The sequence below is a fragment of the Aquarana catesbeiana genome, linkage group LG02 (genome assembly GCF_042186555.1).
Source record: "Aquarana catesbeiana isolate 2022-GZ linkage group LG02, ASM4218655v1, whole genome shotgun sequence".
Taxonomy (NCBI): Eukaryota; Metazoa; Chordata; class Amphibia; order Anura; family Ranidae; genus Aquarana; species Aquarana catesbeiana.
This window is the reverse complement of record NC_133325.1, coordinates 178,447,433-178,474,674: the sequence shown is the minus strand read 5'-3', so window position 1 is coordinate 178,474,674 and position 27,242 is coordinate 178,447,433. Positions and strand designations below refer to the sequence as shown.

Genomic DNA, 27,242 nt, shown 5'->3' with positions numbered 1-27,242 from the left:
AGCTTACAATGGGGGGGGTTGGGAGGAGTAGGATATGTAGAACTTCCCTTTTCAGGTGAAGTTCTGCTTTAAATTAAATCTTTCAATCTATTAAATCTACTGCCCTTGTTGTTTTAACTTTGGATAGTAAATGTGCCAGTAAATACCTTATACAGCCCACTTCCTGTTTCTTGTCTGGTAAAAAGCCTAGGCTCATGACATCATGCACAGCACTCTCTCTCACTCTCATGAGAGTTTGCCAGGAAGGGAGGGGGAATGAGTCATAAGAGGGCCAATGAGAGCTGCAGAGCTGGAGGTATGCCTATGTGTGTCTGTGTAAATCCAGGAAGTGAACAGGCAGCAGCTTCAGCTGCCCACAGTTAAAATAGATGCAGCCAGACTCAGTGGAGGGAGATTTCTACAGCATATTTGGCAAGTACAGAATCATAGTATATATTAAATAATATGCAAACTGGTTGGAGGGAAGCTTCAGAATGGCAAATATGTTTTTATTACAAATTATGTAAGCAGACTGCAGTTCCTCTTTAAAGATCTGTTTTCACATGGACATTGTCTGTAGTCCGCATGTGTCTGCTCAGCAGGGGATCTCCCTGCTGAGCAGGTGAATGAGAGGTCCGTGTCCACTCCATTATGAAGAATGGACACGGACACAGCCTCGCTGTTCTCTGTTGGGCTGTCAGATGGAAAAAGACTGCCTGCTTGTTTCCATCCGATGTGCTGTTTTTGTCGGACAGAATCAGGAAGCCGGCAGGGGTCATAGAGAGTTACGGATGGTCCCATCAGGTCCGCCTGAAAAGCTGACAGGTGGACCTGATCAGACAGACTGTGTGAAACCAGCCTTATAGATATTTGGGAGCAAAACCTTTATAAATGTGGCTAAAGTCTGGTACACACTAAAGGTTTCACACCATAGGTTGTCAGCTCCGGTCGGAGCCACTGTACTAACTATGCAAAGTAAGTACAGTGATCTCCCCCACAGAGCTGTTGTTTTCTGACAGGGGTTCCCCTGCCAGAAAACTCCGGAGAGACCGACATACACACGGGCCGTTTTTTTTTTTTTTTAACCGGCAAATGTCTCCCGATATTCGGCCTGTGTGTACCAAGCTTAATTCATGCCAAATTAAGATAATCACATTAGGCGCAAACAATGTAAAACCTACAACATATAATCTGTATTCACAGAATGTTAGTGTCTATTACTGCATTGTGAAAGTTTAACGAATGTCCCAAATAAGGATGAGCTCAGGTGTGTTTGCAAACAGCATGTGCAGAGCCCGCCAGGAAGTCGGCACTGCACAGCGCTAATCACAGGCAGTGAGACATTTCTTGATCTCTGCAGCCGTGCATTGGGACTATGTCACACAGCTTGTGATTAGCACTGTGCAGTGCCGACTTCCTGGCGGGCTCTGCACGTGCTGTTTGCGAACACGCCTGAGCTCATCCTTAGTCCCAAATAGTGACAAAACAAAGGAAGGCAACTCCCTGTGATCTTCATGTATATCACTTGTCTAATTCTATATTGACAAGGCATGAAGCACCAGGCTGAAAATGTCTACCTTTTTTTCTTTGAGATAATATCCAATAGCATAATTTCGATCTCCTGTCTCCTTTTCGGACTGAAACCTGCAGTAGATTTAGTATATCAGTTAGTAGATACAGCAGGACTGACTGACGACAGTCTGCACATGATTTATATTTCACAGTGAGAGTAAGCATGGTTTACAAAACAGTCAGCAGTCTAAATTTGAGTCTTGCAAGCTGTGGTTCTTTTATCTGTAGACAGCTGAATCGTAAAATAGCAAAAAGCATTGGTGATTTATTACTTTTAATGACATGCTCTGCACTACTAAATGTAACACTAGAGTCAGCTGAGACCAAGAGTGGATTTTACTAAAGCTTTCTCATTTACCATGTAGTACCTTATTCGGAATACAATTAAAAAATATACTAATAAATAATAAGGTTACTATCATGTAGCATTATTGTACAGGCTGAATCAGGCAGGTCTTAGAACCTAATACAGCACTTGAAGATGATTGGACATGTAGTTCTTTTTCAAATATATAACAACTGGATTGATGACCACTCCACATGCTCCCTGTGGAAGCCAATATATGACTCTAATGCTGCGTACACACTATTTTCCGTCAGGAAATCTTGGATGTGAGCTTGTTGTCGGAAAGTCTGACTGTGTGTATTCTCCATCGAACATTTGCTGTCGGACTTTCCGCCAAAAAATGTTTGATTGCAGGTTCTCAAGCTTTCCGCCAACAAAACTTTGTTGTTAGTGTGAACTGTAGAGAGTGACTCATATATCGTTGTGATCCCTCCCCTTTGCTCCGTACCCTGACCGCACCATTGTTCATATAGAGTGATGCTGGGTGGTAAAGGTTTGGATTTCCATATGGAGTGTAAGAAGTGTGGAATTTGTTGGAATACGAATTTTTTAGTCATTGGCATTTCCAGTTTATTGATACAGTGGCTTAGGGTGAAAGGTCCTGTTGAAGTAAAGAAGTGTCCAATCCTGTACAATTCCTTGCTCAACCACCATTGAACGGCCCTGATATTCATGCCTGGGGGAAATTGGGGTTCATGGAAGAGGTGTGCTAGGGGGCAAATTGGAGATACCAACTCCAGATGGTCACAAGGTTAAGGAGCGAGAGTGTGTTGTAACGAGAATTGCAGGACGCTTTCTTGGGTGACACCACATCAGGTAGCTCAGTATCAACTTAGGCACCACCTGTCTTTCCATGTGCACCCAATTGGGTTTAGCAGCGCAAGAGTAGATAACTGACATCTGGGCCAACTGGGCAGCTTGGTAGTACCAGAGTATGTTAGGCAGTCATATTACCCCTTTTTTCAGGCTTGAAAGAGAACCACTTTCGCTAAATGGTGCCCCTTTTTACCCCCGACAAAGGCGATAATCTTTGCCTGAAAACGTCGCAAGTGATCCTTAATAATGGGTATGGGTAGGGATCGAAAGAGGTAGAGGATTCATGGGAGTAATGTCATCTTATTAGCGTGCACCCTTCCCAACCACAACAGATTGAGTTGAGATCAGTAACCCTGATCTGTTTCCAGTTTTTTATAAATTGGAGGAAAATTAGTAGGGTATATTTGATATATCCAGGATGGGAGGTGTACACCTAAGTAAGGTATAGTGGATTTGCTCCAAGAAAAGATAATGTGTTCCTTCACAGGAAAGACTAGTGAGTCTGGAACATTAATATTAAGGGCTTGTGATTTGGACATGTTGACATGAAGGCCAGAGATGTTCCCAAAGTCATCTAGCAGACGACAGACATTTGGTAGGGATATGAGTGGTGATGTAATAAAAAAGGAGCTGATCGTCTGCAAAAAGTGCACATTTGTGCATGTGAGGGCCACAACGTACTCCATGGATATCTGGGTGATTCCTGATAGAGTTTTGATCGCTATTGCGAAAATCAGCAGGGATAGAGGGCACCCCTGTCTTGTGCCTTTGGATATCAGGAAAGGTTTGAGTTCCCTCCAGATATCAGTAAGCCCTTGTTGGTAGATTAGCCTAGCAATGTGAAGGCTTTGTTTGGGGCAGATTGATTGAGCCCCCAGTGGGCGCTTTTTGTCAAGCCCTACGTCAAAAGCAACAAGGGGTTAACATCAGGGGGGATCAAAGGGTTAAGTGTGTCCTTAGTTGGTGCTTGCTAACCGTGTGGAGGATGGTCTGATTGGATGAAGACAGAGATCCGTGTTCCTGCTTAGCAGGAACACAAGATCTCTATCTTCTTCCCTGTCAGAACGGCAATCTGCCATGTTTACATAGGCAGATCGCCGTTCTGCCTCTCTGGGGAGTGATCGTGGGTGGCTGGCGAACATCGGGTCCGCCAGACCCGCTGATTGGCTCCCCCTCTGTCCAATCAGCCCCAGTGTCTACTGCACAAAATGACGTACAGGTACGTCGTTTTGCGCAATAGAGCCGACCTGCCACAGTATATCTGCGGTAGGTGGTAGGCAAGTGGTTAATGATTGATGTGCATCTTAAAGAACACAACATACAGGGATATGGGAAGTAATTATCAACACACGTACACCTACACAGGTTGAACTGGATAGACTATTGTCTTTATAGAACCTTACCTACTATGAAACTTTGAAACTATAAGTGAAGTAGCAAGGGTCACTAAAAAACATATCCATGTTTTCAACATTAGGAGGAAAAAAAAAACAAGGAAAGATTTTAAAGTGGAACTTTAGTTTAAAAAAATTGGCGGCTGGTAGGCTTTTCTATACCAAAACCATGGGCATATAAGCTTGCCCTTTTCCACCCCCTCCCCTTTCCTTGCAGCTATGCCAGTCTCCACAATTCTGGAAGGTTGCTACAAGATTTTGGAGTGTGTGTGGGAATTTGAGCCCATTAAGCCACAAAAGCATACAGGATGTACAGTCAGGTACTGATGTCAGAAAAGAAGCCGTGGCTTGCATTAGATATTCAATTCATCCCAAAGTTCAGTAGGTCTGGACAGGGCATTATGCAGCCACTCAAGTTCCTACCAAACTTATTAAACCATGACTTTATGGACCTGGTCTTGTGCAAAGGGGCACAGTCATTCTGGAACAGAAAAAGGCCTTCCTCAAACTGTTGGAAGTACAACATTGTTGAAAATATCTTTGTGCTGTATGCTGTAGCATTAACAGTATCCTGTAATAATAAAACCCTTATAGAAAACACCTGAACTTAGAGCAGTGCATCAGCACTAAAACAGTAAGGCCCGTTTATTTAGTAAGGGTCTCCTTCCACTTAATAAAACACTGTACAAAATGAAAAATATTTGCGTGGAAAAAAAGTTAATTAATGCGTTTACCTTTTCCCCAGCTTGTGAACACAGGGCCTAGGCAAGGGTTACACCACTACTTTTCAGCATTTACCGAGATCTACTCATTCATTTACACAGCATTCAGCAGAATATTAGCAAGGTCTGCTAATTTAAAGGGGTGTCCAAATACTTGTCTATAGAGTGTATAAAGTGCCATGGTCCAAAACAAGAGAAGGAAAGGGAAGAGGCAGAGTGAAAAAGAAGGAAAAAAAGAGCTGTAGAATGGTTAATCCGTAGGATAGGTAGTGCCAATAATACATTTCGAGCTTTGGAAAAGGATTTAAGGGTTTGTGATGACAACTGTTAGTAGTTGTCAGGTCCTTCTGAACCTTATCCAGGAGAGCCACGTCTTAATGCAATGCAGCACTGGAGTCTGTCTTGAGTAGATAAAAACATTTGTTCCATTTTAGTAATGCAATCGACTACTAGTGTCTGTTTCATTAGTTGTTTATGTGAGCCATGCTTTCCAATCCCAAGAAGTAACCGTTTTAGAAGAATTTAATAAATTAATTATGAACGTTTGTTGTATTGTTTATCTGTGAAAAAGAAAACTAGAAAATGGAAAGGGAGGATGACACCTGTAATTTTCCTGATGAAATAATAGGGTTGATTTACTAAAACTGGAGAGTGCAAAATCTGGTGCAGCTCTGTATAGAAACCAATCAGCTTCCAGGTTTTTTTGTCAAAACCTAATTGAACAAGCTGAAGTTAGAAGCTGGTTGGCTACCATACACAGCTGCACCAGATTTTGCACTCTCCAGTTTTAGTAAATCAAGCCCAATGCATAACTTTATAGGACATGACCAGAAAACATGTAACAAGTGCCTGTGTGTCGCTTGCAGTACCAGCTCAGAACTGAAAAGATACTGATTATTATATGCTGTTTCTTGTATCTTTAGTAGCTGTTGCTTATTGTTATCCTGTTAAAAAGTATGAAGATGCATGCTTTTCTGCTGGACATTCCCATCTCTCTATATTTTGTTTCAAATGTTAGGTTGTTGATGCTGCAATTTCCACTGAAATATACATAGCTATGACACTAAATATCTTTTGGGCCCAAGTAAAAATAGTCTCACAGCTTTTCGCTTATCACCCAGTTTGTAGAAATGAACCATTTGGCTGTGAAAATATGGGACCTTAGTACACAAATGTCATGATGATAATAGATGGATTATTCTTTGCAGATTGTAGAAGACTGTTTCTCAAGGATTTGTACAAACACTTGTATGTGTGAGCAAAGGCTCACTTTCACTCCTATTAAAAATAGTACAATAACATGTGGGATTTTCTCTCCACAATAAAGTAGTAATGATTAGCAAGGTTTAAAAAAATGTGTTCAATAGATACCCACTGCTTTTTTGTGATGATTCTGGTTGGATATAGGCAAGGTTAAACAAATCTGTTTAGGGGTACACAGCAGTGGCGTCTGGTGCTTAATATTTTTGGGGGGAGGGGGCGGCAAACCAAAGCCACCCCCCTGCGGGAGACGGGAAGGAGGCGATCAGAGGCCTCCTTAACTTAGGAGGCAGATGACAAGGATTTGGGGTAGGGTTGCTGCCTCCCGGCCGGACAGGATATGGGTCCTGGGACCCAATTCGACCAATCAGGTCTCAGGACCCACTTCCTGATTGGTCGGGAGGAGAATCAGGAAGACAATAGCAAATATTAATTCGCTATTGTCACACAACTGGGTGGGCTAGCCCACCCTTTTTTGAAGCTAATTAGAGCCTCAGGCTTTTTTGTGCTTAAAAATAAATAAAACCCCTTTGAAATCAATGCATCTGGCGCTCTGCATGTAGATTAGAGGCCAGGCGCATGGATTAGGGGGGTGGCGCCCCTGCACCCCATATGGACAGACCGCCACTGGTACACAGTCAAGTTATTGCAATTGTGGGGTTCTTGTAGACTGAGGATTGTAACTTTGAAAGAAAATAGTTTGGGGGTTACAATAAATATGGCTTCCATTTCCCTATACAGTTTGCCTTTTACAGAGGAACTATTTCTGCAATATATACACAGCGAGTGATTACACACTTTCCACTTTTTGTTGGTTCTGCTGCTTATACCAGCCCACACGGGAGATGCTACCGTGTTGGTTGCTTGTGAACTATCTGTGGTCATGGGTTACATGGTATTTGTTTCGGTGCCCGGTTTGGCATGAGAAGATATGATGCGGTGTCCGGTTGACCTTGGCTGTATCCCAGGATCTTTTGCTTCAATTTGTGTTTTTTCTTAAATTCATATGCTGCCCAGTTGCGCAAGATTGACTGCCTCCTATTCACAATGTTTTTCCAATGTACAGCCCCCTTGAGGGGCATGTTATGCTTAATGCATTTTCTGCTGATTACTCCAGGTTAGCAACGTGCCCAGACTGGTTGGCTAGGTTAAGGGACCACTGATGTCCACTGGGCCTCCTTGTAAGTATATATCTGAGTATGCAATGTCATCCACACCCACTGTGTCTTGGAATGTCCGAGGAGTGAATGATCCCCTGAAACAGACCAAGATCTCATCTTGCTTATGCAAATTCCACCCAGCCATTATTGGCCTACAGGAGACTCACCTCCTGGGGGGCAATGTGGGGTTCCTGCGATATGCATGGGTTGGGAAAGTGTATCACTCCACCCATTCTGCTTATTCCCGTGGAGTGAGTGTACTGATACACAAAGTGTTGGCCTATCAGGAGCTTGACTCCCTGGTAGACACCTCTGGCAGATTTGTATTCTTATACTGCAAATTGTTTACTATGACCTTGCTTCTAGCTTTTGTGTACATTCCAACCCCGTTCTCACGGGACGTATTGCAGTTGCTGCTGTCGTACCTGGCGAATAAGCCTGATGTTCCGGTGTTAATTGCTGCCTAGACCCCAGATTGTGGCAGGGGTACAGCTCTCAGTTGCTAGTCGATATCTAAGGTAGGCTGGACGGATATATGGCGCATGCGCAATCCAGATACGAAAATGTTTTCATGTTTTTCCAAAACCCATGGCTCCCTGTCACATATTGATCTGTGTGTAGGCACCCCTAGCATAGTTAACTATATCTCCAGGGTAGAATACTTTCCGCGAGGAGTGTCTGATCACTCCCCTATAGCCTTATGGATGATCACCCAGCCCCCCACCTCACTACCCAAAGCCCCTTGGAAACTCAACGCCTTCTGGCTTAAGCTGTTCACCTCACAGGAACGCATAGCAACCAAAATCAATTATTTTTCCAATGTCATAGCCAATATACTGATACTATATAAAAATGGGAAACGTTCAAAGCATACTTCAGAGAGGTGTTCATAACAGAAATCACAAACGTCAAACGGAACTCTTCCGCTCTACCAGACCAAGTGGGAGATCAGGTATGACAGCTGGAACTATCCTATGTTGCAGACCCATCAGATTCTGCAAGGGAGGCATGGATGTCGGCCCAGGATTCCTTGGATCGCCTGAGAACTCCAATGCAGAACGTAAGAGGTTCTTTACCAAGCTGGCTTTCTATAAGGAGGGGGACAAAATGGGTCGCCTACTGGCGAAAATTGCTAGATCTCAGCAACAATCCCCAGCTATCGGGGCAATCCACTCTTCCAGTGGCCGGATAGTTAATGATCCGGAACAAATCATATCTGAGTTGGCATCCTTCTACACAGACCTCTATGGGTCGAGGGATGGTTACTCAGTTGCTGATCTCGACAATTATCTCACTGGTATTGACTTGCCCTCCCTGCCTGAGGGGGCTAGACAACTATTAGAAGCACCTTTAACTTTGGAGGAGTTGCAGGCAGCAGCGTGTTCTTTTCCCACATGCAAGGCCCCCGGGGAGGACAGGCTTCCCCATGGAGGTTTTTGCCCAATACATTGAACAGGTGCTGCCAAGGCTACTGAAGGTGTTCAATGCCTCCATTGAGGAGGGTCGCCTTCCACCCTCAATGGCCAGAGCGAATGTGATACTCTTGCTTAAGCCTGGGAAGGATCCGGTTGACCTAGGTTCCTATAGGCCCATTTCTCTCCTCCAGAGCGATGTTAAGATCCTGGCTAAGGTCTTGGCACTCCGAGTCAACGGGATTATATCCTCCATTATACATCCTGATCAGGCTGGTATTATGCCACAAAAATCCACGGCCACTAACTTCAGACGCCTTTTTTTGAACATGCAACTACAGGCGGACAATGGGGGACACAGGGTTCTGTTGTCCTTTGATGCCAACAAGGTATTCGACAGTATTGGCTGGCGAGATCTGTGGGCGGTGCTATCCAGATTTGGATTTGGAGATCGATTCATAGCTTGGGTCAGACTGTTATACGCATCCCCACAAGCGACAATTAGGATGTTGGGCTGAATGTCTCATGCGTTTACTTTGCACATGGGGCACGAGGCAGGGTTGCCCACTGTCCCCCTTTCTCTTTGCTATCGCCATAGAGCCATTGGCGGCACTGGTGAGGGCCAGCCCAGGGATTACGGGTTGAGGTTTAGTGATCTACATGAGAAGATCATGTTGTATGCTGACGACATGATGCTTTTCCTGGGGGACACCAATACCTCCTTAGCCGAAGCAACGGCTGTGATTTCCAGTTTTGAACACTACTCCGGTCTGACCATAAACTGGTCCAAATCGCCTTAATGGTGCTTGACGGGGATTGGGAGGTGAAGCTACCTGATTCCAGTCCTATCCCAGTAGTGACCTCATTCAAGTACCTAGGAATACAAATATCTCCTAGACTCGCAGACTACGGCCCACTAAATGTGTACCCCCTACTATCCCAATTTCAGGACAAATTTAACACCTGGAATAATCTTAAACTATCACTGGCGGGTAAGGTCAACTTAATAAAAATTATATTGATGCCACAGTTGCTATATTTTCTACACAACTCTCCTCTTGTAATTCACTTAAAAATATTCAGAGTGGTAACACCCTCTTTAGACACCTATTGTGGAATACAGGCCCCTCCAGGATCAAACTAGAGCAGTTACAGTACCCCAAAAACAGTGGAGGATTGGCAGTGCCCAATCCTTGGCTGTACTATATTGCAGCCCAAATGCAGCATCTGATTTGGTCCATGGCCTATGATCCAGTAGGCTCATCAGCAAGGTTGATGCTGATCGGCTCTGGAGCGGAGAGTATTCCGATGGGCCTGGAGGTGAGATGTTCCATAAATCTAAAAAATAGACGCCCACCCTTACTCTACTTCAAAAAATATGGAACAAGGGCAAACAGATGCAGGGGGTGCTAGGGTTCACTGAATACAACCCAATACGGGATAACCTCTCCTATGTCGAACTGGCCAAACTACGACAGGGACCCAAGTCGCGCTCCTTTGGTGTAACTTTGCTGTCCCACATATTTCGGGATGGCAGGTTGCTGTCTTTCCCCGAGCTACAAAATAAGTTTACTTTGCCCCCCACCATGTTTTACTCCTATCTCCAGCTTAGGCACGCTGTGAGCGGGTAGGGGGAAGCTAACAACTGGGTTATGTCCAACACCCCTATTTTCCACCTCTTACAATCAACCACTGAAACTAAAAGGATCATCTCACATTGTTATCAAATGTTACTGACACACCATTTAAGAGCTCACCCCACTAAGGCATCATCCCTATGGGAAAAGGATGTAAGGCCACTCACAGGAGACCAATGGGAGGAGGCACTGCAATCCATTACTACCTGCTCTCTCAACGTTGCCCAAAAAGTATCCCAATTATACATTGTGCTTCAGTGCACTACACCCTGCTTAAACTACATAAGTTGGGTAGGCTGGCAGACCCCCTGTGCAGCAGGTGTAGGCAGAGCCAGGGGGATTTCATCCATCTACTCTGGCACTGCCCAAAGCTCCACCACTACTGGAATGGAGTACTTGCAATGCTTAATCAAGTGTTTCAGATGACCATCCCTTTAAACCCAACTCACTGTATCTTGGTAGTTTTGGAGAAGGTAATTCCTGAGTAGATGGTCAGAACAGCATTCTCTAGGGCACTGTTTGAGCCCGAAAACTTATCTTGATGGGATGGTAATCAATCTCACAGCCCACAGTTGCCTTGTGGATAACACACATGGGGAACACTTTGGTCGTGGAAAGATATATCTATCAGCACAGGGGATGCCCAGGTAGATTAGAAAGAATCTGGTCACCATGGCTGGATACCCCTGGGCTAAGTCCCAGGGAACTGGTAATGTCCAGAATTTTGCAATGCCCTACAGGGAGATCTTGATGCTCAACACCAGCTGTAATGTATATGTCTCTGTGCTTCAGCGTATTGTGGACTTGAAGGTCATGCTGATTGAATTACAGTCAGGGGCGCAAGCATAACTGTGATATGTAACTATAGATATCTGCAAGTACATTGTTTGTACATTGCAAACTGTCTAATTTGTTTAATAAACACCTTTTTGATAAAAAAAAACCTGCACAATTATATCTGTATTTACAAAAGCTGAAAAAAAACTGAATTTTAGGTAAAATTAATAAGTTACACACCTAGAGGAACAGCATGAGAATAACAGAACATACCTAATTTTGCAAGTAAACATTGTATTTAAAAAAAGTGTGGAGGGCCTAATCCAGTAATAAATAAATACAAGATCAAGCCTTTACTGGGCCAATTGGCAATGTTTGATACAAAGTTTATTTTTCTTATTCCACATGCAGAACTGCCATTTTTGCCAGACAACACAATGACATCACTAGCACCTGCTACATTATCTTGATATTTGCTTCTTGGAAACGTCTGACTATGTCCATTTTGCACTGAGAAATTCTAAGGATTCAAATGTCCTCCCTGTATACATCTAATGCATGCAGAAGCTTCTCCCAAATTCCCTACTTTGCAGGTGACAACCAGCCCTAAGGGCCTGGTATCATCTGCATATCCTATACCTGCAACAGTTACATAACTGTCTGGTGATCGGCCACCCAAAAGTTCCTGCAATTTCTAGGTGGCTGTAGCAGCAAAAACTCTTGTTCACACCTCTGTCTCTATGTCTATAAAATGGATTGATGAACGAAGAGTGGGAACCCCTCATCACTGCTTCAGCAAGTGTGCAGATCCAGGAACTTTTAAGTGAACCTGACCAGTCTTTAAACACCAGCGCTGTACAGTGGGTGCTCCCCATACTCAGAAGCACAATACTTTCTATTCACTCCCAGTGGCCAAATAGAGTGTTGGGGGAGTAAATTAAAGGTATGTGCAGCTGGGGAGGATGTAATGGGCAAAGCACAGAATCATCTTTATTGGACAGACCTCACAACAAAAGTCCCAAGCAGTTTTTAGCAAACTTTCAGGTGGCTTAATTTTACATCACCTGACAAAAACTGAACATCTGTTTTGGGCTGGATTGAAGTTTTAGTACTGAATACCACTAGAAGGCTTATTTAGCAAAAGATATGCAATGACAGTCTACTAGGATAACTTGCCTACAGCAATTGGTAATATTTGCCATTTACTGCAGTCAGGTCAGGGAAAAGTCATAGCTGCTTGGTTGCTCTGGATAAAGCCTGGTACACACGATCAGATTGTTGGCCAACAGAGGGTCAGACTTTTGTCAAAAGGGCATGTGCCTGGATCTTGTCTTGCATACTAACGGCACACATTTGTTGGCCAACAAACACGAACGTAGTAACGTACTACGTGGAATTTCAGCCAGCAGCTCTTGAGCGCCACCCTTTGGGCACCTTCTGCTAATGTCGTGTTTGGTGAGCATTAATTCCGAGCATACGTGTTTGTACTTTGGACTTTTGTGTGACGGACTTGTGTACAGACGATACGAAAATCTGACAACAGACCATTGTACGCCGAAAATTTACTAGCTCGCCATCCAACTATTGTTGGCCGAAAGTTGGACAACAATTGTCTGAAGGAGCGTACTAACGGTCGGATTTTAGGCCAATAGTCTGTCATCACACAATCCCCTGCCAACAATCGGATCGTATGTACAAGGCTTTACGCTCTACATATTGCTTTACCAATAAATTTGTATGACAGCTTGGTTTGGATGGCTAAAGAAACAACAAGGTCTGGGGTATTTAAGCAAATGCGCTAAAAAGGTAATCATGCCCTTACTGTACAATATACATAGTTATGAAAGGTAGCAAAGATAATAGCATTTTTGAAGGGACTGTAACAGCCATAGAACATTTAAGGTTTTCATTTGCCCTAGATGAAATTGAGATGGGCCAGGCTGAAAATACTGCAATGTTTCCTAATGCTAGTAAAATCATAAACATATCGCCAGAGGCCAAAACGCACACATGCTGAATTTGTAGTTAGTCATAACAGTCTGGTCGAAGAAGAAAAGATCTTCATACAATACGTTTCCTAACAGCTACAGGATGTCTTATGTCAATATTTAATCTTAACTTTGAATGTTGCAAACAAGAATTGATAAAAATAATTTTAGTAATTCTAATATAGCAGTAGCAGATAGAAAGTCAACTCTTGGTCTCTAAATACTAGTGCTGTTAGTAACAAACCAAAATTAAAATTGTCAGGGTTATTATAAAACATACCTCTATTTGAGTTACATAAGACAAAAACCCCAATCTATAGAAAACAATATAAAGCAGGCAGTTGTTTATAATGTGTGACAGGATAATTACTGTGGGACATGCGAGCTCTTCACACCCGAGCTTGGCACCCAGACTGATACACCTGTCGTCCTTACGTTGAATTGTTGAAGCCAATGTATTCATTTCCTGACATCCTTTTCAGAAACTGCATAACCTTGAGTAGGCAGAAGAGACAGGTTAGTGGAATTCTAGGCAAAAAACTCTAAACTAGTTAACTACTGTACATAAAATCTTGGAGGGTAGATCAAATATATCTTCAAGCACCTACAAACAAAAATGTCTTCTAGTGTTCTTCTCTACAGTTATATATTAAAATAAAGACATCCGGTATGTAAGGCTGTCTAGAATTGTATAGGAAGGAAGTAAAAATGACAGAAAAAAGGTCAAGTGGTATTTGGTTTCATGTAAATTGCAGATATTCTTCATAAACCTCATAGGGGCCAGCAGGTCATAAGGTTTATTTTTGTAATGTTTCCCTATAACATGGAATAAGGCTTTATGACAGTCAGCCATATGACAAAACATATATGACAAAGATGAAACAATTGAGATTAAAATGTCATGTGAATTGAAGGTGGGGATGAGCTGATATCCTTCTGTGATCACTGGATCTCAAAGTTCACTATATATTTAGGGCCCCAGTCTGCCCAATGTATGGATAAAATGAATGTATTAAAATCTCATAGCAGCGTCTAATACAGTCTGTAATGGTGAAATGGGTAGACTCGATGGACCATTATGTCTATTTTCTCTCATCATTTTCTATGTTTTTATGTTTATATTCCTGAATCTCGGGGGTTATAAGGACAGGTTTACATTCTTAGTAAACTCATGAACATAAACTTCCATCTTGTCCTTTTACAGTAACATATGACTTCATGCTGAGGATACAATCACAGCACAAAACCAAACAGTAGCCAATGCAGACACTCCTGAAAACAAAATGAACAGAATCTGAAAATGAAAAAACAGGGCGAATATGGTTAAAGAATACAAAAATAATGCTTGCTTTCCATAGATGAGATGAAGAATTCTTGACAAAAGACCTGAAATCTTAGTTCCTGTTCACGTTTAGTCACTTGATTAACCTTGGTGTTTTAGAACTGCACTTATTCATTAGCTTTTTCCTGCTACTAAAACCTACCGACCATATGTCCCATTATTTCTGATTACTCAGGCTACAGAATTGGGCCTGTTCCAAATGTTCAGTGCAAACAGCATTGACAACATTGGATTTGTACAGGTACCTTTTCCTAGCAACCATTCTGTTCAGTGTTTTATAAAATGTAGGTATTGTTCCTGTTGAACTATCATTGCTATAGCATGTATAAAATCTCTATATGCATTTTTGGATGGATATTTTTCATTGCTGTACTGGCTTCTGGTGCTGTAGCATTGTTATGTCTATTTGTCTTTAGATACTGTTTTGTGAAACTTGCAAAATGTTGAAAAAGCAATAAAAAATAAATAAAAAGAAAATAAAATAAAAAAGAATATTCTCCCTAAGTTATAGGCACTCTGGAACCCATAGGTAAAACACTATCTTCTTCTGTAATTTTGATGAATCCTTACTTCTACCCTGATTAATAGCCCAATTCTCTAAAAGCCCACGTCTCTAAAAGCCCAATTATCCAGTTCATACAAAGTTAAAGCCTCCTCCCTCCAGCTGATCTCTGGGTTGACCCACCCCTACATCCTCCCCTGTCCCCCTACTCGCCTCCCCCTATGCATTAAGATGTGTGCAGAAGCTGCCCCAGCATCCCCTAATACTTACCTGAGCCCCATCTTTATCCAGCGATGTCCACATGTGACTCGTCCGCCCAGGACTCTCCTCCTGATTGGCTGAGACACAGCAGCGGTGCCATTGGCTCCCGACAATCAAAGTCAGTTAGCCAAACAGGAGAGAGAGGGGCAGGGTCGAGCTGTGACTCAGCTCGGGTGTCCCCATAGCAAGCTGCTTGCTGTGGGGGCACTTGACAGGAGGAAGGGGCCAGAAGAGCCAAAGAGGGATCCGAGAAGAGAAGGATCTGGGCTGTTCTGTGCAAATCCACTAGCATCCATGGAGCAGGTAAGTATAACATGTTTCTTATTTTTATGTAAAAAAAAATGAGACTTTACAATCACTTTAACCTCTGGTTTAACCATTTTAGTTACTGAATTATGCTATACCTTAGCAAGGTTATCCTGCTTTACTATTCCTTCTCTATGCTTCTATATGGCTAGTACAATCTGGATCTAATGTTCTAAAACACTCTGTAGTCTCAGCAAACTACCTTCAAACGCATCTGTCTGTGTTTTTGCCATGTTATTACTATATACCTTTGTTCCATTTTTCTTCTATTCAATAAAAAATATTGAACAAGAAAAAAGAATTTGCAAAAAAAAAAAAAAAAATGTCAGTATGCATCTATAATGAATAGCTCCATGTCATGAAGCACCTACGAAGTAGAACTCTTTTTTAATCAATTTTGGATAGTGGAGAAGGGTTAGGATGTCTATGTCTGAGCTTTGCATCACTTGCTGTCCAGATGAGGTGAGAAACAGACCAAATTGCAATAAAAATATTGTAGAGGTTTACTTAAAAATTCTGGATTTAATGATTCTGCTCAGGTCTTTTTTTGGGAAATTTGAAGGAAGCCAGAGAAATTTTCTCCAACAGAAGTCCAGACAGTGATAACTAACTCTTAGAGGTCCTAAACTTCCCCTGCTATACCGAACAAAGTTGTAGAGATTCCATTCAACAAGTAGTAAATGGTCTCTCCAACAGAGACAAAGATCTAATTTAAACCAAGACATAGGTCCTAACACTTCCCAACTCAGCCCCCCCCCAAAAAAAAATAGTTTAGGACAGATTTTCATTAGAACACACAGAACTGGGGGTGCAGATTTTCTTAGACCATATATAATATGATAATATTGCCAGGAAAAGAGAAGATTCTGCACCTTGTCCCTCTCACTAGACATAATCTGAACTCACAGGAAGGATAAAACAGATGCTTTTGCCTTAGATGCTGTTTAATGTTTAACACTGCCAATGTGTTCTGTTTACCTTCACTTTGAGTATTTGTGACAGGAAGATATGTACGTAACCACACTGATATATGTCCACTGATTATAGAGCATGATGAAAAATGTGACAAACTTACATAATCAAACTTTTCCGCCTTGTTTGCACCTTGCTAAATAAATAAATAAAATAAAACAATAGTTATCATGAAAGGTATGTAAATGTGTGTGCAATATTCACTCACTAAGCAGCCTGATTTCAAGATAAACCATGAGACATTTAAAATATATTCCATGTTCAAACAAACTACATGGAAATCAGCTTATATATTTTATTAGAGTGTTTTCTTGCTTTTTCTGGATATTTAAAAACAGCATGCTTATAATTTCAATATCTTTAAGGGGGTGTTAATCAAACATGCATTTATTCCAGTGTTTCTCATCCTTGTTATCATATACACCCTTTCAATAATTCAGTGTTAGTACCTGGGATGTCTAAAAAAGGTACATTTATTACCGACACAACCCAGTTGTATATAACTGTTTTGCAGCCAATCTGTTTTGTATTTAAAGCGGTAGTGAACTCTGTTCTACTACTTATACCTACAGGTAAGCCTATAATAAGGCTTACCTGTAGGTACTGTGAATATTTCCTAAACTTGCACTGTTTAAGAGATATTCAGAGTGCATGCAGCATGCAACTGGTTACATCACCGGTGCACGCGTGCCGGGCTTTCAGAGGCCATGCCGTAAACTGGAGTGACGTCATCGCATTCCTGGCCATTCATGTAGTCGAAGGCCATGAACCTGGAAGGAAGACCGGTGGGAAGATGGAAGCCCTCTCAGCGGTGACAACGTGGTGCTGGAAGGACTTTGTTTTGAGGTAAGTCTCTCATAATGTGCTAGTATTTGTAACATAATTTTGTGCTTTGTTGTCAAAGTGGTGAATTCTGGATGATTACTTAAAACCGAAACTAAACTGTGTCTGAGCATCACAAACTGAAAATGCTATTAATTTATCTGATGTATAGTGCCAACAATTTATGAAGCACTAGATGTGTATATATAGGTGGGATCTTAAAAAAGTTTCTGCACTTTTCTATATTTAAAGTGGTTGTAATCGGGGGCGTGTCCAAGATGGCACTGAGAGCAGTCGCTTGTTAACTGCACTCCTCTCACCGGCTTCCTATCCTGCATAAATCCTGGTGTAACAGACCCTTTCTACATCCATCTTCCAGCGGGAACGTGAGGGGAAGCTTGGGCGATGCCCACGGGCAGAAAAGGTGGGATCAAATCGAACGCTGCGACCCCGGTGAGCACCCGACAAACGCCGCGGCCTACTTCCCATGAGGCTCTAAACATGGAGACCCAGACGGATCCGCCGCCTAACGGAGCCATAGAAGCAGCCATAGAAGCTCAGCGGCATTTGAGGCCCTTATGACGGCAATCTCTACATGTCAGGCAACGCTGACTACAAAAATTGAGCATGTACAAACCGAAACGGCACTTATCCGCAGAGACATGGACAAGTTCCGGGAGCGGGTGACAGAGGTGGAGAGAAGGGTTTCAGACACGGAGGACACCCTGAGGGAACATCATACAGACATCTGGGCCCTACAGGTAAAAGTAAAAACCCTGGAGACTAGGGCTGAGGACGGCGAGAACCGTAATAGGCGTAACAACCTGCTCTTCTCTATAGAGAGAGCCCACCGTATCCCAGCAACCAGAGGCCCCCAGGGAGCTCCGCCACGCACCTTCATATTCAAGCTGCTACATTACCGGGATCGTGATACAGTCCTGCGGGCGGCCCGATTGCAAGGAGAGCTAAAATTTGAGAATACGAAACTCCTCATATTTCCAGAATACACCGTGGAGACCCAGCGCCAAAGGAAGGCATTTGACCATGTCAGAGGAATGCTACGTCAGAAAGGACTAAAATATAGCATGCTTTTCCCGGCCAAGCTGCGGGTCCAGGATGGGGAACGTGCCCAGTTTTTTACCTCACCAAGAGACGCTGCGGCCTGGGTTGAATCGCTCCCTATTTGATCCTTTATCTGGTATGCTGTGAACTCTGTATCCTGGCTTGCTATCTGTTTGGCACCACCTATTTACATCCCTGCACTGAGATAATGTTTCCCCTGCCTTTGGAGGACTCTCTGTGGTTGTGAAAGGAAGGTACGCGTACCCAGAAAGCATATGACATGAATTCCTCTTCTGTCTGGAAACTGCCTTCATGGAGCTGGATTTTGCTTTGGGTGACGGCGCAAACGGGGAACCCTGAGAACGGAGATCTCTGAGACTTCTCCCCTCCTTCCTTGAAAGGTACTGCTTCGGGAGCCAGGAGTTGAAGTGCAGGTCTCAGACGAGTGCTGCCTGGAGCCTCCCCCACCCTTCTCTCTTTTTGGTGACAATCTGCTGTCTCATGACCCAGGGAGGCTAATGCAATTATTGCAGATTGTGGGGTAACCCTACTTGTGCGGGCGGGACAGTTCACCCCTAGTTTATGCATTGATAAAGACCCAGTATCCTTGAATCTCTCCATAGCGGTCAACTTCCACAACAAACTCCCACCTTGGAGAGGGTCATAGCTATGCCGGGGGGGGGGGAAACAGGTATTATCTGTGCACCTCTCCCTGATAGCTTAATACTCCTATATCACTTATGTCCTACAACAACCTCCAGCATTGGGGAGACTTTCACGAGATGTCCCTTCTTAAGATCATGGATTTTTTCCATTTCATGCACATCTGGAAGGGTTGAAAGGACATTGGGATCTGGGTGCACAGTCATAGCGTGTCAGGTGTTTTTTTTTTTTTCTTTGTTTTCACTTTTACGAGCAACAGGGGTATGAATTTGTTTTACTGTTTGGTTAAGTCCCCCTGAGTTTGAAGTATGTGCCCCCGGGGAACCGGGTGATTTACACACAATATCCATGCCGGACTGTTCCATGAACGCTTAGTAGAGAGGCTGAGTACCTCTTGCACATTGCCCTCATGTTGAGCTGGCTAGCTCACTTCTTTTCGGGGAGGGATGCCCTCCTACTGAGATGGGGGATGGGCGGGGGTCATTTGGTTGGTTTGGTCTGCCGTTGCGGGCCTTGTGTTATTATTGTTTTTATTTTTATTTTTCTCTTTATGGTACAAGACAGTATTAATGGCGATTGTTTATACCGGTATACTATGGTTCTCAATGTCCCCTTTGTGCTTTTGTGGGTCTGGTTGCCTGATCGAGAGAAACCTTCATTCTATGATTGCGGCTAAGGACAGGTTTATCCAGTTAAAATTCTTGCACAGAGCCTATTACACGCCACGAAGGCTAGCAAATATCTATCCTGGACTTAGCCCCAATTGCAATAGATGTGGGGTGGAGGTGGGCTCCTTCTTCCATGTTGTCTGGTCCTGTCCTAGGCTGCACCCATACTGGACCTTGGTAGCAGATACATTAGGTACAATATGTGGAGTCCAAGTACCGCTTGATCCTCTAACCCTACTACTGAGCCATTTAGATGATATAGAGGGGAATCGTTACGTTAAACTCTGTCTAACCTACTCTTTATTTTATGCTAGGAGGGAGATACTTCTTAGGTGGAAGCTAAAAGAACTTCCATCCATAGAAGCATGGCAGAAATCGATCAATAGTGTGTTACCCTTGTATAGACTTACTTACGAAAGTAGAAACTGCCCACAGAAATATGATAAAATTTGGTCGAACAGGGTAGATGCATGCAGATGAGTAAGGTCGGGGATTGCTGAATTGGAGTGGTAGCTAGTACCCACATTTTGTCTGGTATGGCGAGGTAGGACTGAACTGGTGCTGGCTTTCCGAGCTCCGAGCTATAAATTTTGTTTACTAGTAAGCTGAGCTGGGGTTGATGCTGGCCCCCCCTTTCCCCCCTGCTCCCCCTCCCCCCCTTCCCCCCCTCCTCCTCCTCTCTCCCCTCCCATTCTGCTCCCTACATCTTCCCTTTCCCCCCTCCCCCTCCTTTGCTTCTGGCTAGGGGGACAGGGATTAGCCACCATCGAACAGGTAAGACTTCCGCACCCTTCTTCAACTCTACTTTTTATATGAATGCATATGATTTTCTAACCCACCTACTAATAACATAAACTAAAATGAGAACTATGGATACACTATACGTTGTTAGAAGATAACATGCAAATATATGTGTATATACCGCTGCAGAACTCTAGCTGTTTATATGTCATAAGATCTTATGCATGACTCCTGTTAAATCTGTACTGTCTTATTGCTCAATAAAAAACTTTTTCTGTTAAAAAAAAAGTGGTTGTAATCCCTTACACATACCCAGTGAAGTGACTGACCTCGGGTGATACACAGAGATGAAATAAATCCTCCGACATAAGTTGAACATGTTTATCTGCAGTCTTCACTTTTCTACATCTATTCAAAGTCCAGAATGTATAAAGCTTGTCTGAGCTGTCAGAAAAAAGGGGGCGGAGAGCTAAAGTTACACTCTGCAGAGCTCAGTGAAGAGAGTTTTGACAGCTGATTGGAGGAAAGGGACACACTCCCCACCACACAGCACACAGGAACAGAGCTGAGGCTTTTAATCAGCTGGAGCTTCCGCCCCTGTCACTTTTTTTCTCTTAGTGTCAGGAAAACTTGTCAGAAGTGATTCATGTAGATATCAGAGGAACGACGCAACAAACAGAAATTACATTTAGTGCTCTTATTTGAGATAAGTACACACTATAGATGGGTATGATTTGTTTATACTTTATGTCTGAGGTTTACAACCACCTTAATAAAGTAAGAAAAAGTGCGGAAATTTTTTGAAGAACTCTTGTGTGTGTGTGTGTGTGTGTGTGTGTGTATATATATATATATATATATATATATATATATATATACCGTGTTTCCCCGAAAATAAGACCTACCCCGATTTTCCAGGAAGGCTGCAATATAAGCCCTACCCCGAAAATAAGCCCTAGTTTGAAGTGATTGTGGACTGCTGGAATTCTCTCTATTGCAGTGTTATGTGTGGAGAGTGTGTTTCTGTGGTATAGTTGAGTGAGATGCCTTCTTATAGAGCCGCTCGGTTCTCAGCTGACCTCCCGCAGCTCTCCTCTCCCAGCTGTCAGTGGGGGAATTTGTCCCCCCTGCAAGGTTTGGAGCGGGTAAGAGAGCACAGGAGGGCCAACGGAAAGCGCCGAGCCACGCCCAGCTGATCCCTGCTGCTCTTCTCTTCTTCCAGCTGTCAGCGGGGATCTCGGCCCCCCTCCCTCTGCAGTGCTTGTGTCGGGGAAGATCAATCAGGGGGGTCAAGGAAGCTCTGAGCTGCGCTATAGGAAGGTATGTGGCACAACACAGGTGGCAGACACACATACTTTTTACATTACATTCTACTGTGGTGGTGAGGATTCTAGCAGTTTGCAAGCACTTTTACTCTGTTCACACTGGGGATTAAATGGCAAGCCCTACCCCGAAAATAAGCCCTAGTGTGTTTTTGTGTGCCAAAATTAATATAAGACCTGGGCTTATTTTCAGGGAAACATGGTATGTACTGTATGTATTGTGTGTAGGCACTATAGAAGTACTTTAAGTAATTAAATAAGTAAATAGCATTTATATTAGGGCAAGTTTTGACAGAAACCAATCAACTTACTAGCATGACTTTGGAGTGTGGGATGTAACCGGAGGAAACGCAGGCAGGTACAGGGAAAACATGCAAACTCCACACAGGTAGTGTCATGGTAGTAATATGATCAAACCTATGACTCTAGAGCTGCCAGCCATAGGTGCTAACCAATAGACAAACTGGTCTGCCCCATTTAATTCATTTTCACTATCCAAATCAAACTCACCCATCCATCCATGTCTCCATGCTTTATTTTGTTGAGAAATCACTTTGAAAAACACTCTCTAGCATTTCTAGCCATGGCAATGTTAGTAAGGGCAGATGATTCATGTAGCATTTACTGCCTAGAATCCATCTTCCCTTAGCTCAGGCATGAAGACAGGAGGGTATGCTTAGCTGAGAAAGCCCCTCCTCCCCTCCTCCAGATGAAAGAAACAAAATGCCTATAAAAACTCCTGGGATGTATAACATCATTTTGGCCTAGGCCAGAAACCAGAAAGCAACTAATAAGAGTGTAAAAAACAAAACAAAAAAAGATTTAAAAAATATATATATATAATATACTTTCCTATCTATTTACTAAGGCTATCAGCATAAAGATTAAAAATAGTTACTGTTGATTGAGAGAGTTTAGTTCTGCTTTAAGTGATTTAAGTTTAACACAAATTTAAATACAGGAAAGTTGCTATGGCTTCAGCTAATTCTAAGGAAAAGTATAATAAACTAAAACAAATATAGAGCCACTAGTGTCACTGAAAAATGTCTAGCCAGATTTTAAGTGAACTTTGCTATTTTTATCTTATAACATCTGTAAGGCTAATCACCACAATTAACAAAGCTCTATAGACTTTAAGGGCTACTATGGGGTTCTCAATGTATTACTATCCAAATTCACATTCAGCATGTTAGCAACATGCAGAAGTGTGAATGAGCCCTAAGCTAGTAACAAATCTACATGTAATAAAGGGGAAATTAGACATTTCCCATATAGAGCTTTATCAAATGAACACATACATTTGCTTTGTTACAAACTGTAACCTGGATTCATACTCACTTTAATCAATGATGAAACAACAATTGCTCCGGCATTTACCATTGGGTTGTGGGGTTTATCTATCAAATATAAATAAATATGTAAACATGTTTAAATTTTAGATCACTAAAAGTGGTGCTTATGATAGGCAAGGAAAAAATGTGTTTCGTTTTGAATAGATTAGTTATGTTACTAATTTTGTTTCATTGATTCGTTTCGGAATTTGTTTAGTTTTGTTTTGTTTAATTTCATTTAGTTTATTCATTTCTAATGAATTCCAAATTTTCATAACGTTTCAAATTCGGATCGGTTGAAAAATGATTGACCAATTAGAATTCTGTTTGAAGAATAGCTGGTTGTTAAGGAGCCGACAGGGAAGCCAGCCGCTGTGTCCTTAACAACCGATGACTCATCAGCTGTCACTGAGCTTCTCCGTTGACAGCTAAAATGTAAACAAAAGAATGCCAGCAATAGAAAAGTCAGAAAAAAAACTGCATGGGGGTTTTCATTTTGGCATGGAGTTCCTCTTAGAATCCAGACCTCGATATGGATTGGGGGGACCCCACACTGTTTTTTCCTGCATTTTTTTATTGCCGGCATTCTTTTGTTTACATTTCAGCTCTCAGTGGGGAAGCCCGCTGACAGCTGATACGTCATCAGCTGTTAAGGACGAGGCGGCTGGTTTTTCGGCCTGCTCCTTAACAACCAGCTAGTCTTCACATAGAATTCAAATCGTTGTGATAATTTGGAATTAGTTGGAAAAAAAATAAACAAAATTAATTTCAACGAATGAAATTCATTACTATTTCATTCGGAGATTCAGATGTATGTAACCAAAATTTTGTCCATATTTACATTCAGACCAAAATGAATTGAACATGTCTAGCTTATGATCAAGGTCCAGTTCACACCAGAACACAATGTGGGATAGGCACACTGCCCTTGTGATCTGCATGTGGGTGCTATTGTATTGTTAATAGCACCCCAAATGCAGATCGCAAATGAAGTGCATTTGTGGGCACCAAATTGCATTGTACTGCAGTACCCTGCGGTTTGGTGCACTGCACTTTTACAAGTAGTGCAAGCATAATCCAGTGCATTTTTCAGTCCAATCAGATGAAAACAGAGCTTCACCTTTTCAATAATTACAATTAAACATTTAATACATGACATGTTCAAATATTTAATATTTATCTTAAAAATTGTATTTTGTACCCATGCCATAATAAATAAATAAATAAATGTACAAAGTCACCCATGATGCCCTATGCCAGAGATATGCCTGCTGGCTTTCAATCCCAGCTGTCAGAGTGGTTCCTGATCATGTGATCACAAAGTCAGCTAAAACATAATAATCCCATGCAGGCAGATGGCTTCACTGACAAAAAGCTTTCAGCCTACACTGCCACCTTCAGGCTGCAGTATCATCTGCATGCTGCCTTTTTAATACTGTAATTGTAATATAACAGAAGTACAATAACTAAAAAAATAGAAAGATTTAAACTTGTATTACATCTTTGCAACATTTTCATAAAAAAAAAAAAGGGCGGGCTTTTTATCAATACAATGTACAAAATGACTCTTTTCATGGATGGCTGTATACATTTTCTGTGATTAGAAGGCCAGGTTATGTACATGCCATTTTTTTACACTCATGTGAAAGCAGCTGATCCCATAAATCTTTTTTTGTAAATGTCCCATAAATGTGTCTTTTTCACACCCAAGCACAAAGCTAGTTTTGGGCAGATGAGAATGTACTAGCATTTAGTCTGAACCGGTAGCTGGTTAGTACTACACTAGTAAATTATTTTACTGGTAAATACGCAGGCAGATGTTATTACGCATACATTCTTTACTGCTGGAAATGCTGAACTGAAATTGCTCAAAACAATAATTATAAATATAAAAATAAAGAAACAATATATTCATAATGGATAGATGAAGATTGTGTGTGTATGTCTTTCTGGGTCTCGAGTACTGAAAGCTGCTTGTTTATGCAGTCTTCCTGAAACAAGCAAAATTTCGATTTTTGATCTTAAAAAGAAATTCCATTTTGTATGTATGCATGCATGTTAAATTAATTATTCACAAAAGCAACCAGTACAAGGTAAAAGTTTAATTTCCTCTCACAAAAATTACATAGTTAGTCTGGCTGAAAAATAACACATCCATCTAAAAAAAAAACAAAAAAAAAAAAACAGGAATAAAAAACAATAAATAAACTACAAAATACATTAATAAATAAAATAATAGAAAAGCTGCATATACAGAATCCTAAACCCACAGTTGATCCAGAGGAAGGCAAAAAAAGACCTGCAAAGCATGATCCAATTTGCTCCAGTGGGGAGAAAAATAATTTCGGATATTCCCTGGTTTAACAATCTCTGGTGTTATTATTTGTGTTAATACATGTTAAAATCCAGCTATATTTTGTGCATTTAGGAATACATCTGCCTCATTTTAAAACAATGCATTGAGCTGGCCGAACTAGTTCTTGATGGAGTCTTTTCCACATTTTTCACAGCTCTTACTATTAAGAATCATTTCCATATGCGGAAGTTAAATCCCCTTTCCTCCAGACATAAAGAGTGTCTTCTTGTCCTTTGTAATGATCTTAAAGTGAATAACGCTACACCAAGTTCACTATATGGATCACTTATGTATTTTTACATGGTGATCATTTTCCTCCTTTGTAGCCTCTTCTCATGAGAGAATAAATTCAGTTTCTCTAATCTTTCCTCATAGCTGAACTCTGCCATTCCCCCTACCAGTTTGATTGCCCTCCTGTGAACTAGTTTTTAAAACTGAACTGCATATTCTAGATGACGTCTTACTCGGGGCTTTTTTTCGAACGCGGGGGAACGCAGTTCGGGCACCTCCACCACTGAATGTATGTAATGGCAAGGAGTGCTGGGTTGTGCTACAGTGTCTATTGATGCTGGCTGCTGATGGATCTATTGTTGCTGGAGGGGATCTATTTCTGCAGAAGGGTTGATTGCTGCTGGGGAGGTCTTTTGTTGCTGGTGGGGGATCTATTGTTGCTGAGGTGGGTCTTATGTTGCTGGGGGTCAGTTGTCACTGGGAGGAGTCTACTGTTGAGGGAGCAGCTTATTATAGCTGGCTGCTAGAGGGTCTATTGATGCTGGGTAGTATTATGTTGTAGGTGGTCCATTGTTGCAGCGGGGGGGATGTATTGTTGCTGGTGGGTCTATTGTTGTTAGCTGTGGGGGGTCAATTTCCTGCTTTTCTTGTTATCAATAACAAATTCCATACAAATTACTTAGTACCACAAATGTTACTTGGTTCTGTGTTCTCTAAAAGGGGCAGTGCTGGGGGTGGAACCAAGGACTGGTGCTCTGAGGTAGGTAGGGGCAAAGACAATGGGTAACTCCCAAAAGGGGGAGTTCCTGCACCTATTCTCTAAGAAAAAAAGCCCTGCTCTTACTAATGATTTGTACAGGGAGCAAATTATGTCTCACTGGAGAGTAAACCTCTTTTAATACATTCATATAAGCCCTAAGGTATGTGTGCTTCTGTGAATGTAAAGATAACAGTGCAGCGCTAAAAACACATCTCAACATTAACTAAGACAATGCTGTGAATCTCACAATCAATAATGAGAAATATATGAAACCTTAATTGAATTTGTTCACAGTAATAATACATCAGTATTGAATAACAAATGAACAAATAAACGTGCAGAAAGTTTACAAGTAGATAATCCACCACCAATTAGATGAAGGCTTACCAGAATGTTTGAACCCAAAAGGGCGTATGCCCAGTGAGTCAAACAAGCTTGTGGTGATGTGCACCAAAGATGAGGGTATCAAATCAGACGACCAATAGTAAATGAATCTGGTATTCCCACAATTTTTCAAATGGCCCTCAAGGGTAGTAAACTCCAAGGTAGATGTTCATGGAGCGAGATGTATAGATTCTCCCAGGCATTCATATGTGTAGTTGAGAAGGAGAACACAGGGCTCCAATCACAGGGCTTCTAATCACAGGGCTTCTAATCACCGGGCTCCACTACTGCCATTATACATGTACCACAAGCGCTGTTTATCTTCTCAAAATGTGAGTTTTTTAACTTTAATAAATACTCAATACTTTTTATGGAATCACGCTATGTGGCACTTTGTTCTCATTCTCAACTACACATATGAATGCATGGGAGAAACTATCCATCTCGCTCCATGAA

General features: G+C 42.0%; 1 protein-coding gene across 2 annotated transcripts in view; it reads right to left on the bottom strand.

Moving 5' to 3' along the window:
• The window catches only part of GLS2 (glutaminase 2), a 116,484-nt gene that overhangs the window by 32,670 nt on the left and 56,572 nt on the right, over nt 1-27,242 (bottom strand). For both annotated transcript variants that reach the window (XM_073613925.1, XM_073613924.1), the window contains exons 7-10: nt 23,063-23,121; nt 16,550-16,582; nt 13,499-13,557; nt 1,557-1,623 (exon numbers count right to left, since the gene is read on the bottom strand). In XM_073613925.1, coding sequence (XP_073470026.1) covers nt 1,557-1,623; nt 13,499-13,557; nt 16,550-16,582; nt 23,063-23,121 — 218 coding nt within the window. The remainder of the gene's footprint in view (nt 1-1,556; nt 1,624-13,498; nt 13,558-16,549; nt 16,583-23,062; nt 23,122-27,242) is intronic.